Here is a 14,819-nt window from a genome sequence, read left to right as displayed (position 1 = left end):
TTAAATTAAATTAATTTTTAAAAATATTTTATAATTTTTTAAAATTTTAATTATTTATTTTTAATTTAATAATAAAATTAAAAATATAAAATTTATAATATTAATAATAATAATTATAATATAATAAATATTTATAATTTAATTTTATAATATATAAATAAAATTAAAAATATTATTTTAATAATAATATTAATATTATAAAAAGTTATATAATAAAATTAATTTTTAAATATAAAATTAAAAGCTTATAATTAAAATTTTAATTAATTTTTATTTAATTATTTTATTATATTATAATTTTACTTAATTTTATTTAAATTTTATTTAAAATATATTTAATATTATTTTTAAATAAATTAAAATTAAATTAAAAATTAAAATTTTAAAATTTTAAAATTTTTATAAATTTTAATTTATTTTAAATTAAATTTATAATTATTTTAATTTATTTTAAATTAAATTTCTAATTATTTTAAATTTTTTAAAAATATATTAATTATTTTAAATAATAATAATTTTTAAAAATAAAAATTTATTTTATATAATTATTTATTTTTAAAATTATTAAAATTATAAATTTAAATATTATATAATAATAAAATATAATTATTTTATTTAATTATTTTTAATTTAATTAAATAATTATTTTTAAATAATTTTATTTATTTTTAAATTTATTAAATAAATATTTATTTAAATAAAATTAAAGTTTTAATTAAAATATAATAACTTTATTTTATTTTATTTTAATTAATTTATATTTATTTAAATTATATAATAACTTTATATATAATATTTAATAATATTAAAATTAATTTATAATTTATAATAATTTTATTTTTAATAAATTAATAATATTAATTTAAATAAATTAAATATAATTTAATATATTAATATAAAAAAGTTTTTAATAATAAAAATAAATTAAATATAATATATTTTATTAAATTAATTTTTAAAAATATTTTTATTTTATTTTTAAATATTTTAATTATTTATTTTTAATTTAATAATAAAATTAAAAAATATAAATAATTTATATAATAAAATTAATTTTTAAAATAATTATTATATAAATAAATTATAAATTATTTATATTTTTTAATTTTATTATTAAATTAAAAATAATAATTAAATTTTAAAAATAAAATATAATATATTTTAAAATTAATTTAATTAAATTTATTAAAATAAAATTATTATAAATTATAAATTATTTAATTTTAATATTATTATATATTATATATAAAATTATTATATAATTTAAATATAAATTAATTAAAATAAATAAAATAAAATTATTATTTTTAATTAAAGTTTTAATTTTAAATAAATATTTATTAAAATAAAATTATTTTAAAATAATTATTTAATTTATTATATTATTAAATTAAAATATATTTTTAAATAAAATAATTATATTTTATTATTATATATAATATTTAAATTTATAATTTTAATAAATTTATAAAAAAGAATTATTAATAATTAAATTTATAATTATATAAAATAAACTTTTATTTTAAAAGTTATTAATATTTAAAATAATTAATATATTTTTAAAAGTTTAAAAGAAATTTAAATAAAACTAAAATTAAATAAAATTATAATATAATAAAATAATTAAATAAAATTAATTAAAATTTTATATTTAAAATAAATAAATAAATTATAATAAATATATTTAATTAAATTTTTTAATATATATATATATATAAATTATTTATATTTTTTAATTTTATTATTAAATTTATAATTATATAAAAATAATTAATATTTAAAATAAATAAAATAAAATTATTATAAAAGTTTTATATAATAAATTTAATTAAATTAATTTTTAAAATATAAAATTTATAATATTAATTTAAATTTATTAAATATAATTTAATATATTAATATAAAAATATTTTAAAATAATATTATTAATTTTATAATTATAAAATTAAATTAATTTTTAAAAATATTTTTATTTTTAATAAATATAAATATTTAATTTTAATATTTTATTTTTAAAAATTATTAAATATTAAAATAAATTAATATTATTAATTTTATAATTATAAATTTAATTATTAATAATTATTTTTAATTTAATTAAATAATTATTTATTTTATTATATTATTAATAAAATTATTTTAAAATAATTATTTAATTTATTATATAATTTATTATATATTTTATTAAATTAAAATATAATTAAATAAAATAATTATATTTTATTATTTAAATTTATAATTTTAATAATTTATAAAATTAAAAATAATTACTAAAAATTAAATTTATAATTATATAAAAATAATTAATATTTAAAATAATTAATATATTTTAAAATTAAAAGATTATAAATTTATTTTAAAATATATTAAAATTTATAAAATTTAAATTTTAAATTTAAAAGTTTTTATTTAATATTTATATTTATTAAAATATTTATAAAATTTAAAAATTTAAATTAAATTAAAATTAAATTAAATTATAATAAAAATTAATTAAATAAAAATTAATAATAAAATTATAATTATAATTTTAATTTTATATATAAAAAAGTTATATAATATAAAAAGTAAATATAATATAATTAAAATTTAATTAAATTTATAAATTAATTATTATATAATTTTAATATTAAATTTTAAATTTTAAATTTTAAATTTTTTAATATAAATATATTTTTATTTTAATAAATATAAATATTTAATTTTATATTATATATTTAATATTATATTATTATAAATAAAAGTTTATATAAAATTATTTTAAATTTTAATATTTAAAAATAATATTAATAATAATAATTATAATATAATAAATATTTATAATTTTAATTTTATAATATATAAATAAAATTAAAAATATTTTTTAATAATAATAATTATAAATAAAAATAATTTATAAAAATATAATAAAATATAATAATTTTTTTAATTTATATTTTTATTATTAATAATAATTAATTTTATAATATAAAATTAAATTTTTATAAATAAATTATAAAAATATATATAAAATTATTAATTTTTATATAATTTTATTTTATTTTTATTTATATTTAAAATATATATAATATTTTATATAATAATAAATATTTAAATTTTAATATTTAAAATAAATAATATTAATAATAATTATAAAATAATAAATATTTATAATTTTAATTTTATAATATATAAATAAAATTAAAAATATTATTTTAATAATAATATTAATAAATATTATAAATAAAAATAATTTATAATTTAATTATTTTAAAAAAATATAATATATTATTTTAAAATTTTATAATAAAATATTAAAATTTTTAAAAGTTTTAAAATAATTTATAAAATAAAAAATATAATAATTTTTTTAAATTTATATTTTTATTATTAAAATTATTAATTTTAATAATATAAAAAAATATAATAAAATAAAATAAAATTTTAAAATTTTTATAAAAATTATAAAAATATATATAAAATTATTAAAAACTTTATATATAAATTTTAAATTAAAAAAATAAATATTTATATAAAATAAAAATAATATAATATAATTAAAATTTTAAAATTTTATATATAAATTTTAAATTATTAATAAAATAATTAAATAAAAATATAATTATATAATATAAAAATATAATATAATTAAAATTATTTTAAATTTATATAAAATAAAAATAAAAATATTTTTATATATAAAAATATTTAATTTTAATATTTAAATTTTATTTTAAAAATAAAATAATTATATTTAATAAAATTATATTTTTAATTTTAAAATATAAAACTATATAATTAAAATTATTAATTTAATTTTTATAAAAATATTATTTAATTTTAATTTAATTAATTTTATTATTAAGTTTTAAAGTTTATAATTAAAAATACTTTATAAATATAAATATAGATTTTATTTTATAATTTATATTATAATTAAATTTATTAAATTATATTAATATATTAATAATAAGTATTTTAAAGTTTAAAATAAAAAAATATATAGTATACTTAAATATTATATATTTTAATTTTTTAACTAGTTTTTAGTGGGCTTAAGTTGTTTATAGTTCGGTTATTGTCCGCTTGCTTGGCTCTAGATGAATCTTCTGAAGCCATTGTGATAGAAGGTACTGATGGGGGATCATCGGTTTTACCGGGCGTTGGTTGTGAAATTCTCGCTCGGTTACACGGAGCCTGCAACATATTAATCAAAGTCTCGACTGGCAATGATATGTTGCCGTGGATTTCCAGCTGCATGTCCTCCCGCGGGTTGAGGACTGCCTCCCATGTCATAGAATCCAACAGTGTCATCTTGGGCTTGACCTCGGGGAATTCCTGGCTCGCCCTCTTGTGAAGTTTCCTGAGCTTGTTGTACAAGCGCCGCATCTTAGCCTCTTCTTTGAGGTCACCAGCCCCCCTGGCTTTAGTGGCCATCTCAGTCGACCGGGCCATCATCCACCCTAATATCCACTTCGCCAGGCGGCCATGGAGCAGGTTTGAGAACAGGAGCACCTTGATTGCGACACGGCTGGTTTGGAGAGAGGCCCTTTCCAGACGAAAGCTCCGAGGGAGCGCCGTCCCATCCCGGGAGGGAGCGAGAGCGTCTGCGGTCTGTTTGAAATTTATGACGGCCATTGTGGGAGCCGAGGCGGTATTGCCAGCGGGGACCTTGTCCGGGTCCAAGCCGAGTGCCTCACACAGACTGATCCGGGAGTCTCTGAGGAGACTGATGAGGGTTTTCGAATGGCTCTGGAACTGTCTCGCAGAATTGATGAGTGCCTGTTGATGCTCCGCCGCGACTGCAACATTACGGCCAGCTGGTGTGTTCGTCGTTGTGGAGCCTTCACGACAAGCCCGGAACACAGCCAGACAGTGTCGCAGATGCTCGAGCGTCCTATCCGCGTCGCCGCAGATCCTGGCCACCCGCAGATGTTGCCTTCTCGTGAGGGGATACTTGTTTGCCGCGGCTCCTGAGCCATTGTCTCGTGATTCGTGATCGTTCGAGATGGCATCTTCGGACGGCAAGTCGTCCTCGCCCCCGAGATCATCCCTCTCGTGAAGCCTGGCTTGCTCTGGTGACCTCCAGGCCATGTAGACGGGTCGTAAATGCGGTACGAGGTTGCGGTGACTCCCACCTCCCAGAAATGAGTAAACACTCAGGACATAGTTGAAGTCGCTGAGTGGCTGCCAGATATGCTTGGTGGCATCTTTGACAAGACTGTCTTGCAAGAAACCGCACCGGCGGCGTACAAAACAATATTGCTTCCACTCCATGCTGAAATCTGCCACCGTTTGCTGCCATTCTGTGACTTTCATTTCGTGAAAATCCTCACACAGTCTGTCGACAGTAGCAGATCGGATCTCAGGAGCCTGTGTACCAGGCCAAGATTGACATATTCTTAAATTCGGTCGATCCAGACTGCGACTGCGACTGTGGCGGTCGGAAGTGGATTGTGAGTCGGCGAATCCGCGTGACAGAGGATATGTCGCCGTCTCCAAAGATGATAGCCGCTCGATCTGCGGCTCTTCCTCATTTTTCACGTGTATGTAGGCCCCATGTTGGGCATGGGTTCCCCCAACAGCTGCTGCTATCCCCGTCTTCTCCGTTCTGTGCGTTGGTTTCCAGTCCTGTACTGGAGAGTGAGCCTTGCTTCCAACGTGGTCTGGCCAAAGGGATGGGCGACCTTCGCAAACATGGACATCAGACGGACAGTCGCCACTTTGCCCGAGGTCCGTCCCCAATGGATCTATTCCCTGGGTACAAAGGCCGGTGGATACAACCATCATTTCAGATTCCGTTGATGCTGGTCGTGTCATAGTTGTAAGTCCACATTAGCTTCTTGTTCAAAATTGGATTTACTTGCCCAAGTCCTAATTTGTGGCGCAAGGGTCTTTTTTGCTTTTTCTGTTGCGTGAACTTGAACTTATATATAAATAGCGCGGTTCCTGCGTTTATGGTAGTTTATCGCAACACTGATTAGCTGGCGCTTTTGATTCGCCTCGATGGTCTCATAGGCCACGAGTCACTAAACCCCGTGGTTTGGGCTGCTCGAAATTCGTTCGGTCTGACAATAGTTTGGAGCCGCTACATGCCAAGGCCCCCAAGTGCTCTCATAAACGCACCGGACACAGCCTACTTAGGTGTACAGAACTTAGTGGCAGACCGGTCGTGAATGTTGCGTGAGCAGCGGCATCGACAATGACTTGCATTTGCTCATACAGATGATGGCAACCAGAGACGACCATGGCACAAGTCTGCGAGCCCGTGTCTCATGTCCATATTGTTGAGACCCACAACGCATTTCCTTACAGCAGTCCGAGATCCTCTCGCCTGCCCTTGGACTCCAGGTCGAGATATGGAGCCTCTCCCAGAGAACATACCCTGTCGCCCGCCCGCGCCTCGACATAGTCGTAGGTAGCACAGTGCCACATGCTCCTGTTGTCCCAGATAGCCAGATCGTTCTGGCGCCACTTAAAGCGCACCTGGGCATCATGATTTTGCGTGACCAAGTTGAAGAGATATGCAAGGATCACGTCGGACTCATCTTTGGTAACGCCGTTAATGCGTTTGGTGAAGCCACGGTTCACATAAACGGACTTCCAGCCCGTCACAGCTAGAATGGGACAGTTGATCAGCATGCAACACGTCCAACCAACCTCATTTCAGACGATCACGGAGGGTGCGCGAAGAAACCGGCTAGGTGACTTACGGTTTGTGCGGATGACAGGGTGCACCGCTGTCAAGCCATCACCCTGGTTCAGAGGGTTTCCCCTGATGCCCTTTCTCAACGGGTTGCCTAATCGTTCGGCCTCTTGAAGGAAGAATTTGGCATCGTGCGTGGCCGTTAAGCCCTCGAGCATTTTCCGCATGGGCGGCGACAGCCTGTCATAAGCTTCATAGCCCGAGGCCCAAAGGGTGTCGCCTCCTGTGGGTGGCAGTGTGTGGATCTTGAGCATCGCGTAGTCGGAGGGCACCGGCTCAAAAGTAATGTCGCTGTGCCAACCCGCAGATGCAAACCTGCTCACGTCGGAGAGTTGATGGGTCAGGCCGCCCCCCTTTTTTTGCTTCTCACTGCTGATGACTGAGATCTGGTCCCCAAGCTCGCTGCCCTCTTCCGTCAGGGGATGCACATGAAGGCCGGATGATTCAGGCTGTTGTGGGTGTCAGTGCGTATTTGTGATAGGGTCAATAGCTGACGAGCTGGTTTCTGTAGCCCTGGACGCTCGGCTGGAGGCCGGGACTGCAGAAGTGGGCGGGGAAGGGCAGCTCTTACACAGCCAGCCAGCTCTGTGATCCTCAACATCAGGTCCTTCATCTCCGTTGGCGTCACGTCTTGGTCGCGGAGGAAGACGACTCCTCGCTCAGAGACTGAGGGGACGAGAAGCGCCTGGTCAGCCAAGCTCGCGAGACTCTGGGGAACCCTACGGCGTTCTGTGAGGCTCACCCGTGACGGCAAGGTCCCTTATCATATCATCACCCCATCTGAGCAAGTCTCTCACTTGGAGGCCTTCGTACTCCCGGCCAATAACGGGCGTCACATCTTGGTGCGTGAACTTGTCCAAGGTGCCGGTGTATCTGAGTGGTTTTAGTAGTCGAGGACGAGCCTGCGCGTTGCCACCAAAGAACTGGCCGCCAAGCTGTTCCTCACTCGAGGGCAGATCCACAGAGGGCATGGTGTTGGTTTTATGTCAAAAGGCCTTGTGACGAAAAATACAGGGAATTGGTATTGATGCTGGGGGTAACTGCTGAGAGGCGCCAGCAGCCGCTGGACCTTAAGCAGGCGTTGGCTGGCTACTTATTATTCACTAATGGTCACCTTTGGTGGTCTGAGGTATGCCGAGCCAGGATTGCCCATCGGGATAGTCGGCTGGCTGCTAGGGGCAAATACCCGCTTGGCCTTCCAGGACAAGGCCGGTGCCGGTGTACTGAGGTCACTAGGGATACACTGGATGCTGGACCCATACAGCATAGCGTACGAGTGTCAGAGAAGGCGGGGATGCGGCCAATCGCTACCAACAAGATGACTCGACATTGTCGGCGCTCTTGGGGCCACAAGCGCGACATCCGGTCACCAGCCCCGTGGCGAGGGGCGGAGAAAATGTCGGAGTTGCTCAGGGTGAAGACGATCGCGCAATCTGACCCCGGGGTGAGTGAATGCGGCGGTTCCCCCACAAGAAGAGCCAAGTGCCCCGACGTTGCACTCGTTTAAAGTTCCGGGACACCCTTGTCGGTCCGCCGAGTCGGGCATGGCCCTTGACCAAAAGAGCCTAGAGGCGATTGGCTCCTTTACCAAGCACAGTCTCTTGCCATCAAACAAGCCGCAGTACGCCCGTCTCCGTGCTGCCTGTGAGGAGAAAGAAGTCCAGATGCCCCGGCTTTCTCCATGGCCTGGACCAAGCAAGCTAGGTACATGTCCATCGTGCCCGGGTGGGTCAGATTAGACACTGACAGGCGACGTGATATGCCTTGCCCATGTCGCCTGCGCTGGCATCTCCGGGAGCGAGAGCCCGCAGCTAATTGGTGGCCCGGCGAGATCCCATAATCACGTATAAGTATCGACTCGAGCCGTTGGGTAGGTTGTGGGCCGCGTCTCGATATCCTCGCTCCAGGAACACCCCACCACCCTCGAGAAGACGCCGCCCCTTGGGCCCATCGAGGACTTCACTCCTCTCAGCCCGACTTGCTCCAGAGACAGACTTAGGCTTCGTCGCGTACGTCTGCTTTTTCAGGATGGACACGAAGGATATCGAGTCCTTCCCGACCAGGACAATAAGCGGTGCTGGCTCGGTCTCGACAGCCAACGTCGGCCGCGATGCGCTGGCCGATGTGACGCCGCCGCACGACAGTTACGAGGGCAGGCACCGCTTCGACCCAACGGCAAAGTGGACCGACGTGGAAGAGCGCCGCGTTGTCCGCAAGACGGATTTGTACCTGCTCTCCATCTTGTGCGTCATGTTCTTCGGCCTCCAGCTGGATCGTGGCAACCTGTCCAACGCCCTGGCAGATAATCTGCTGAAGGACCTCCACCTGTCGACGGACGACTACAACAACGGCACTACCATTCAGCTCCTGTGCTTCCTGGCCGCCGAGTTTCCCGCCCAGATCCTCATCAAGCGGTTCGGCTTCAAGTACATCTTGCCCACAATGATGTTTCTCTGGGGCACGGTATCATGGGCTCAAGCTTGGATGACAGGCCGCACGTCCTTCTACATCACCCGCGCCTTCATCGGCCTGTGCGAAGGCGGTTTCATACGTAAGTGAAGCCCCGGGCCTGTTGTTCGACCTGACAGAATTTGCTGACTCCCTCGTTTGTCGACTAGCGGGAACGATCCTCTTCGCCACGTACTTCTACAAGTCCAAGGAGCTGTCTCTGCGGCTAGCCGCCTTCTGGTCCACCCTGAACATCGCACGGGTCATATCTGCGTTGCTAGCAGCAGGCATTCTTGAAATGCGAGGTATAGGAGGCAAGCCGGGGTGGTTCTGGCTGTTCCTGCTCGAGGGGCTGTTGACCTGCGTCATTGCTGTCGTGGCCTTCTTGTACCTTCCAACGTCCCCCGTCTCGACCAAAGGAGTTCTTTGGCGCAAGCCCTGGTACACAGAACGCGAGGAGGTGATCATGGTCAACGTAAGTCGTACCGCCCAACAACCTTGGAAAGCTGCTGCCCCACCCTGCCCAGCTAGTCAGGCTAACACGATGTGGAAACAGCGTATTTTGCGTGACGACCCTGCAAAAGGCCTCACGGCGATCAAGGAGCCCCTCGCCTGGAAAGATGTGCGAGCGGCCTGGGCGGACAGCTCCATGTGGGGGCTGTACTTCGTTGGCTTGGTCGCTTATATCCCCGCCACTCCGGTGCAGTCTTACCTGACCTTGACGCTCAAGAGGCTTGGGTTCTCCACCTTCAACTCGAACATGTTGACGATTCCCTCGGCGGTGCTCCAGATCGTCACAATGCTAGCGCTGGCATTCAGCAGCGATTACTTCAACGAGCGGGCGTTCCATGCCTTCTTCGGCGAGTTCTGGATCATGCCCTTGCTCATCGCTATGCTGACGTTGCCGAACGGAGGCCGCGACTGGGGCCGTTTCTCGCTGGTCACCTTGATCTCGGGGTACCCATACTTCCATCCCATCATCTCCAGTTGGCTTTCCGAGAACACCTTCGACGTAAAGAAGCGTGCCATTGCTGCGGCAACCTACAACGTGATCGTCCAGATTGGAAGTCTGATCGGATCACAGATATACAGGTCGTGGGACTCACCGTACTACAAACACGGCAATGCAGTCCTGCTGGCGATCTGTGTGCTCGCGCTTTGTGTGATCCTGGTGCAGCGGCAGGTCTTGATATTCTTGAACAGGAAGAAGGAAAGGCAATGGCAGATTATGAGTGCGGAGGAGAAGGCGGCGTACCAGAGCGATACCCAGGCAAGGGAAAAAGAAGGAAACAAGAGGCTGGACTTCCGTTTCGTGTACTAGGAGCACGTTGGGGGCGAGTCAGGGCCTTGTTGTTACCGTGCGGTCAGAGAGAGCTCTGGCCGAAATAAAGCGCCATCTGTGACTATGCATTAATGTCATGATAGCCACACGAGGGCCATGTCTCAAGCGCCTCGTTTGCGATGTACATGTGTATTGCGTCCAGATTTCTTCTGATAGCATAATCGCCGAGGACTGCAGTTTCATTGGCGTAATACTCCGTACAAGTTCGGAACTCGCAGGGTTGGTTGATGGACGACCCACAACTTTCTGGCACTAATGCATGACTCCATTGTGGGACGGAATGGCGCAAAGACAGGGACCCGCCGTGGAATCTGGGGTAACCGGGTCCCAGCGGGTCGTTCTCGAACGGCCTCGGGGCCAACCCCGTCCAGCCATCCAGCTGTCTACTTTCTTGTCCCTGTTCAACCTCCCAGCGAGCCTACCATTGCCAGGCATCTCATCACGGCAACGGATCACGACATCCCAAGAGAACCCGACTGACTGGTACGGGCAGGTCAGACGAGGCATAAGGGCCGGCCCGCGGGGCATGACGCTGCTGATCCCCGGGTTCCTGCATGGCAAATTGCCCGCGTGCTACACTCTGGTTGTACGGTCGACATCTTCCAGAGAGCCGAGAAAGTGGGTCTAGAAGCTGGCAGCACAAGCAATACGGCATGTCTGCCGTGCCGCGACGCAAGATTGGCAGTCGTGCCTGCGATGGCTGCAAGATCCGCAAAGTGAGATGTACCGAAGAGCCACCCTGCGCGCGATGCTCATCCATCGGGATCGCGTGTACGTTCAACAAACGCCAAGCAACCAGGGGGCCTCGGAGCCTGAGGGCAAAGACCCTCCAGCAAATACGGGACTCCCAGAGCCTTGCGGAGGGCCAGAGTCCATGTGGGCAGGGCAGCGATGGTGGCCGCCTGGCGGATGATGTGCCAACAAGAGGGTTCTCATCCGTGGGTCACACCTTGCCCAACCGAGACCCGCCTCTCGTTAGTGGTCCAGGTGGCGAGTCCAGCGGCGTCCTAAGAACTCCTGTGTCGTCCTTGATCATCCGGCTATGCATCTACCGTCTTCGTCTCTTCCCAGTGTGGCCCATACTTGATGCTGAAGCCGTCATAGCCTCACTGCTCAGGGATTCCTCAGATCTTGGAACTTACACACTGGCAAATGCTGTGTGCGCAGCTGTCATAGTGCAACTCAAGCTGCCTTTCGAAGGGAGGACAGACGATAACGATCCCGCGACAGCTGCCTCCATGACTGCCGAATGCCAAAGGACAAAGTTACTGCTTCAGGACGCCAATGGGGATGACGGCCCTGATGCAGGGTTGAACATGGTTCGGATAGCCTTCTTCCAACACATTTACCACGAGAACCAGAGCCCAGGGGGTACCAAGAGCCTGATGTTCCTCCGTGAGGCCATCACAATCGCACAGATTATGGGCCTTCACAGGAAGGCATCCTATGTCTTGCTAGCCGCAGATGAGCAGCAGATGAGACGCCGTATACTGTGGCTGCTTTTCGTCACGGAGAGAGGTGTAGCCATGCTGCACAAGCTGCCTATTGTTTTGAAATGGCAGGCCAGCTTCCCACCGCTCGTGGACAAGGTTAACGTCGAGGTCGACGACGCGCACATCCTACCGGCTTTCAAGAAGCTCGTCGATCTGTTCTGGTTGTTCGACCAGAGTGGGGCCTTCGACCTGCTCACGCAGGCCGATGATGACGCCGAGGGGTTTCAGGAAGGCCGGCTAGACTATCTCCAGCACCGCCTGCAAGAGATCTCATCAGACGATAATGAGAGCAACGATGTGCAGAGGGCCGACATATGCGTTACGAAGTGCTGGATGCAAGCGGTGGTCTGGCGAGCGTCGTTACGGCGGTCCAAGGCCGCCATGTTCTCCAAGGGGCAGAGCCAGCTGTCACAGCCGTACCGCATCGTGGCCGAGTTCCTATCACACATCTGCCACTGTTCCAAGACGGCACTTGAGGCCCACGGCCCGACCATAGAGCTCAAGATATTTGAGATTGCCAGCGCGCTCACCGATTACATCTACACACTGACGACGGGCGCGGACATGGCACGGCATCTCAGCAACACGGGCGTGCGGCCTGTGGAGATGCTCATCAAGCTGCAGAGGCTGCTTGCCTCGTCGCGCGGTGGCAACAAGACTCTTTTAACCCTGTTATGTGCCAGAATAGCCGAGGTGGAGAGCGCCGGTCCGTGCGATCTGGCTTGGAACCACCCACAGACAGGGACATGCGAGGCTGACGACGACAACATGGGCGACGGGTGTGGTGAGACAGGCCTGCAGGCCCCGAGGAGGTTGTCCAGCTCGGCTTACCCGACTGTTGACGCTGTGGCAAGGCTACATGATGCTCCGTGCATGCAACTGCCAATGTGGACCGACTTCCGGCAGGAGGCAAGCCAGCGTATGCTCGACGTGGCTGCTTCCGAGGAGGCGATGGCTGCCATGCTGATGACACAGCCAGCCAGTGAGTCGTGGGACGAATGGGTCGCAGGGTTCTCCGCTGGCACGAGTCACGGTGTGCTGTAGTACTCAGGTAGACTTGCGCAGGGATCACAAGTGAGGCGCCATATGAATGACGAGTAACCTTGGCTGGCATGCAAGAATTCGGAGGCGAACCGCATCAGAAATATGCGCGGGTTGGTGATGCTCGAAATGTGGATTCACGATGGCGTATCCCATGTTGAAAAGCGCCGGCTCGGGCTTCCGCATTGAGCCGCCGGTGCATCGGACCAGCAATGCCGAGAATTTCTCCGCCCGTCAATAAACGACCTACCAGGCCGCCCAGCCGAGGGAAAGGTGAAATGTTCGTAACGGCAAAACGCAGGTTGGCCAAACTCACCGCTGCATCAATCACCCTGAGAACGTATCCAGCAGCTCGCCAGTGCTGCTTCACCTGAACGACAGTCAAGGCCATCCAGAACCACCTCAGTTGGAGCTCTCAAAATGGCCTGGGAAGAGCCTCGAAAGACGGGCATGGCCTACAGAAGGCTAGGTATGGCGGATGAGGATCCAATGGCTGTTCAGAGACCCAGTTCTGACGAGGTGCAGGCAATTCGGGGCTGCATGTGTCAGTGCTCGGGCTAGGCGGATGGCTCACGTAGGTATCCCCAGAGGCCGTGCCGGGAACGTGCTGACCGTGTGCCATTCAGCTTCGGCGGGCAGCTTGAGAATGGTGTGTTTGTTCTGGAACCACCCCAGAGACCCCTGTGGCCAGTAGACACTCACATTCAGTCCAGAGGGCACCTTTGCGTGCATGAAACAGGCTTATGATCTGGGCATCAACTTCTTCGACACGGCTGAGAGGTCGGTCTCGAACCCCCGCCGTCAGAGACTGGGGCTGCCTTGCTGACTTGGTGGTAGCTACGCCGGGGGCCAGTCCGAGGTGGCGATGGGCCAGGCGATCAAGAAGTTTGGGTGGAAGCGCAACGACATTGTGGTGAGCACCAAGCTCAACTGGGGAGGGGCCAACGGGGAGGTGCTCGTCAACAACCACGGGCTGTCACGCAAGCACATCATCGAGGGGCTCAAGGCGTCGCTCCAACGCCTGGATCTCGAGTACGTGGACATCGTATACGCGCACCGGCCGGACCGGCTGACGCCGATGGAGGAGACGGTGCGGGCGTTCAACCACGTCATCGAGCAGAAGGGGTGGGCCATGTACTGGGGCACCAGCGAGTGGTCGGCGGACGAGATTGCAGAGGCGTGCGGGATCGCCAAGCAGCTGGGGCTGATCGGGCCGGTGGTGGAGCAGCCGTTCTACAACATGCTCTCGAGGAAGAAGGTGGAGGGCGAGTTCCAGCGGCTGTACAAGCGGTTCGGGATCGGGCTGACGACCTTCAGCCCGATCAAGTTCGGGCTGCTGAGCGGCAAGTACGACGACAGCCCGGAGAAGCCACCGGCCGGGTCGAGGTTTGCCAAGGGCGACGACAAGTTCGTGAGCTCGGTGCGCGACTCGTTCGCCAATGCGGAATGGCAGGACACCATCTCCAAGGCGAGACAGCTGAAGGTGAGTGACGACCCAGACTCCAGACTGTCAACGTCCGAGGTCCCGCTGCTGGCGACGAGATGCTGACAGGCGGCCCACCGGGCATCACCAGCCGATTGCGGACAAGCTAGGGATCACGCGGGCACAGCTGGCCCTTGCGTGGTGCTTGAAGAACGAGAACGTGTCGGCGGTCATCACGGGCGCGTCGCGACCAGAGCAGGTGGTGGAGAACTGCGCGGCGCTGAAGGCACTGGACAAGCTGACGCCCGAGGTGATGGCCGAGATTGACGACATTGTCGGCAAGGTTGACTTGGACCCGGCGAGGCAGGATTAGAATGGTGAATGGGC

The 14,819-nt window shown here is 41.9% G+C and overlaps 5 protein-coding genes across 5 annotated transcripts; 3 read left to right on the top strand and 2 right to left on the bottom strand.

Annotated features, from left to right (window-relative positions):
• Positions 1-4,014: 4,014 nt before the first annotated feature.
• On the bottom strand, positions 4,015-5,766 carry KVR01_013744 (uncharacterized protein; the record flags this gene model as incomplete). Its single annotated transcript, XM_044791698.1, has 1 exon — positions 4,015-5,766. The coding sequence occupies one exon, from the start codon at positions 5,764-5,766 to the stop codon at positions 4,015-4,017; it is 1,752 nt and encodes a 583-aa protein (XP_044637282.1).
• A 522-nt stretch (positions 5,767-6,288) lies between these two features.
• KVR01_013738 (uncharacterized protein) lies at positions 6,289-7,389 on the bottom strand (the record flags this gene model as incomplete). The annotated part of the gene is made up of 3 exons (XM_044785659.1): positions 7,257-7,389; positions 6,693-7,134; positions 6,289-6,596 (listed from the first exon to the last, which is right to left on the bottom strand). The coding sequence occupies exons 1-3, from the start codon at positions 7,296-7,298 to the stop codon at positions 6,289-6,291; spliced, it is 792 nt and encodes a 263-aa protein (XP_044637276.1). The 5' UTR covers positions 7,299-7,389.
• A 1,324-nt stretch (positions 7,390-8,713) lies between these two features.
• Positions 8,714-10,454, top strand: KVR01_013725 (uncharacterized protein; the record flags this gene model as incomplete). The annotated part of the gene is made up of 3 exons (XM_044794098.1): positions 8,714-9,236; positions 9,304-9,608; positions 9,690-10,454. 3 exons carry the CDS (start codon positions 8,714-8,716, stop codon positions 10,452-10,454), a joined length of 1,593 nt encoding a protein of 530 aa, XP_044637263.1.
• A 575-nt stretch (positions 10,455-11,029) lies between these two features.
• On the top strand, positions 11,030-13,012 carry KVR01_013766 (uncharacterized protein; the record flags this gene model as incomplete). The annotated part of the gene is made up of 1 exon (XM_044784542.1): positions 11,030-13,012. The coding sequence occupies one exon, from the start codon at positions 11,030-11,032 to the stop codon at positions 13,010-13,012; it is 1,983 nt and encodes a 660-aa protein (XP_044637304.1).
• Positions 13,013-13,429: 417 nt separating this feature from the next.
• Positions 13,430-14,805, top strand: KVR01_013741 (uncharacterized protein; the record flags this gene model as incomplete). Its single annotated transcript, XM_044785635.1, has 6 exons — positions 13,430-13,478; positions 13,535-13,583; positions 13,636-13,658; positions 13,723-13,789; positions 13,847-14,492; positions 14,584-14,805. 6 exons carry the CDS (start codon positions 13,430-13,432, stop codon positions 14,803-14,805), a joined length of 1,056 nt encoding a protein of 351 aa, XP_044637279.1.
• Positions 14,806-14,819: the final 14 nt, after the last annotated feature.

This window comes from Diaporthe batatas (genome assembly GCF_019321695.1).
Source record: "Diaporthe batatas strain CRI 302-4 chromosome Unknown Contig00031, whole genome shotgun sequence".
NCBI classification, from domain to species: Eukaryota; Fungi; Ascomycota; class Sordariomycetes; order Diaporthales; family Diaporthaceae; genus Diaporthe; species Diaporthe batatas.
The sequence above is the reverse complement of the archived record's forward strand: the minus strand, read 5'-3'. Positions and strand labels throughout refer to the sequence as shown.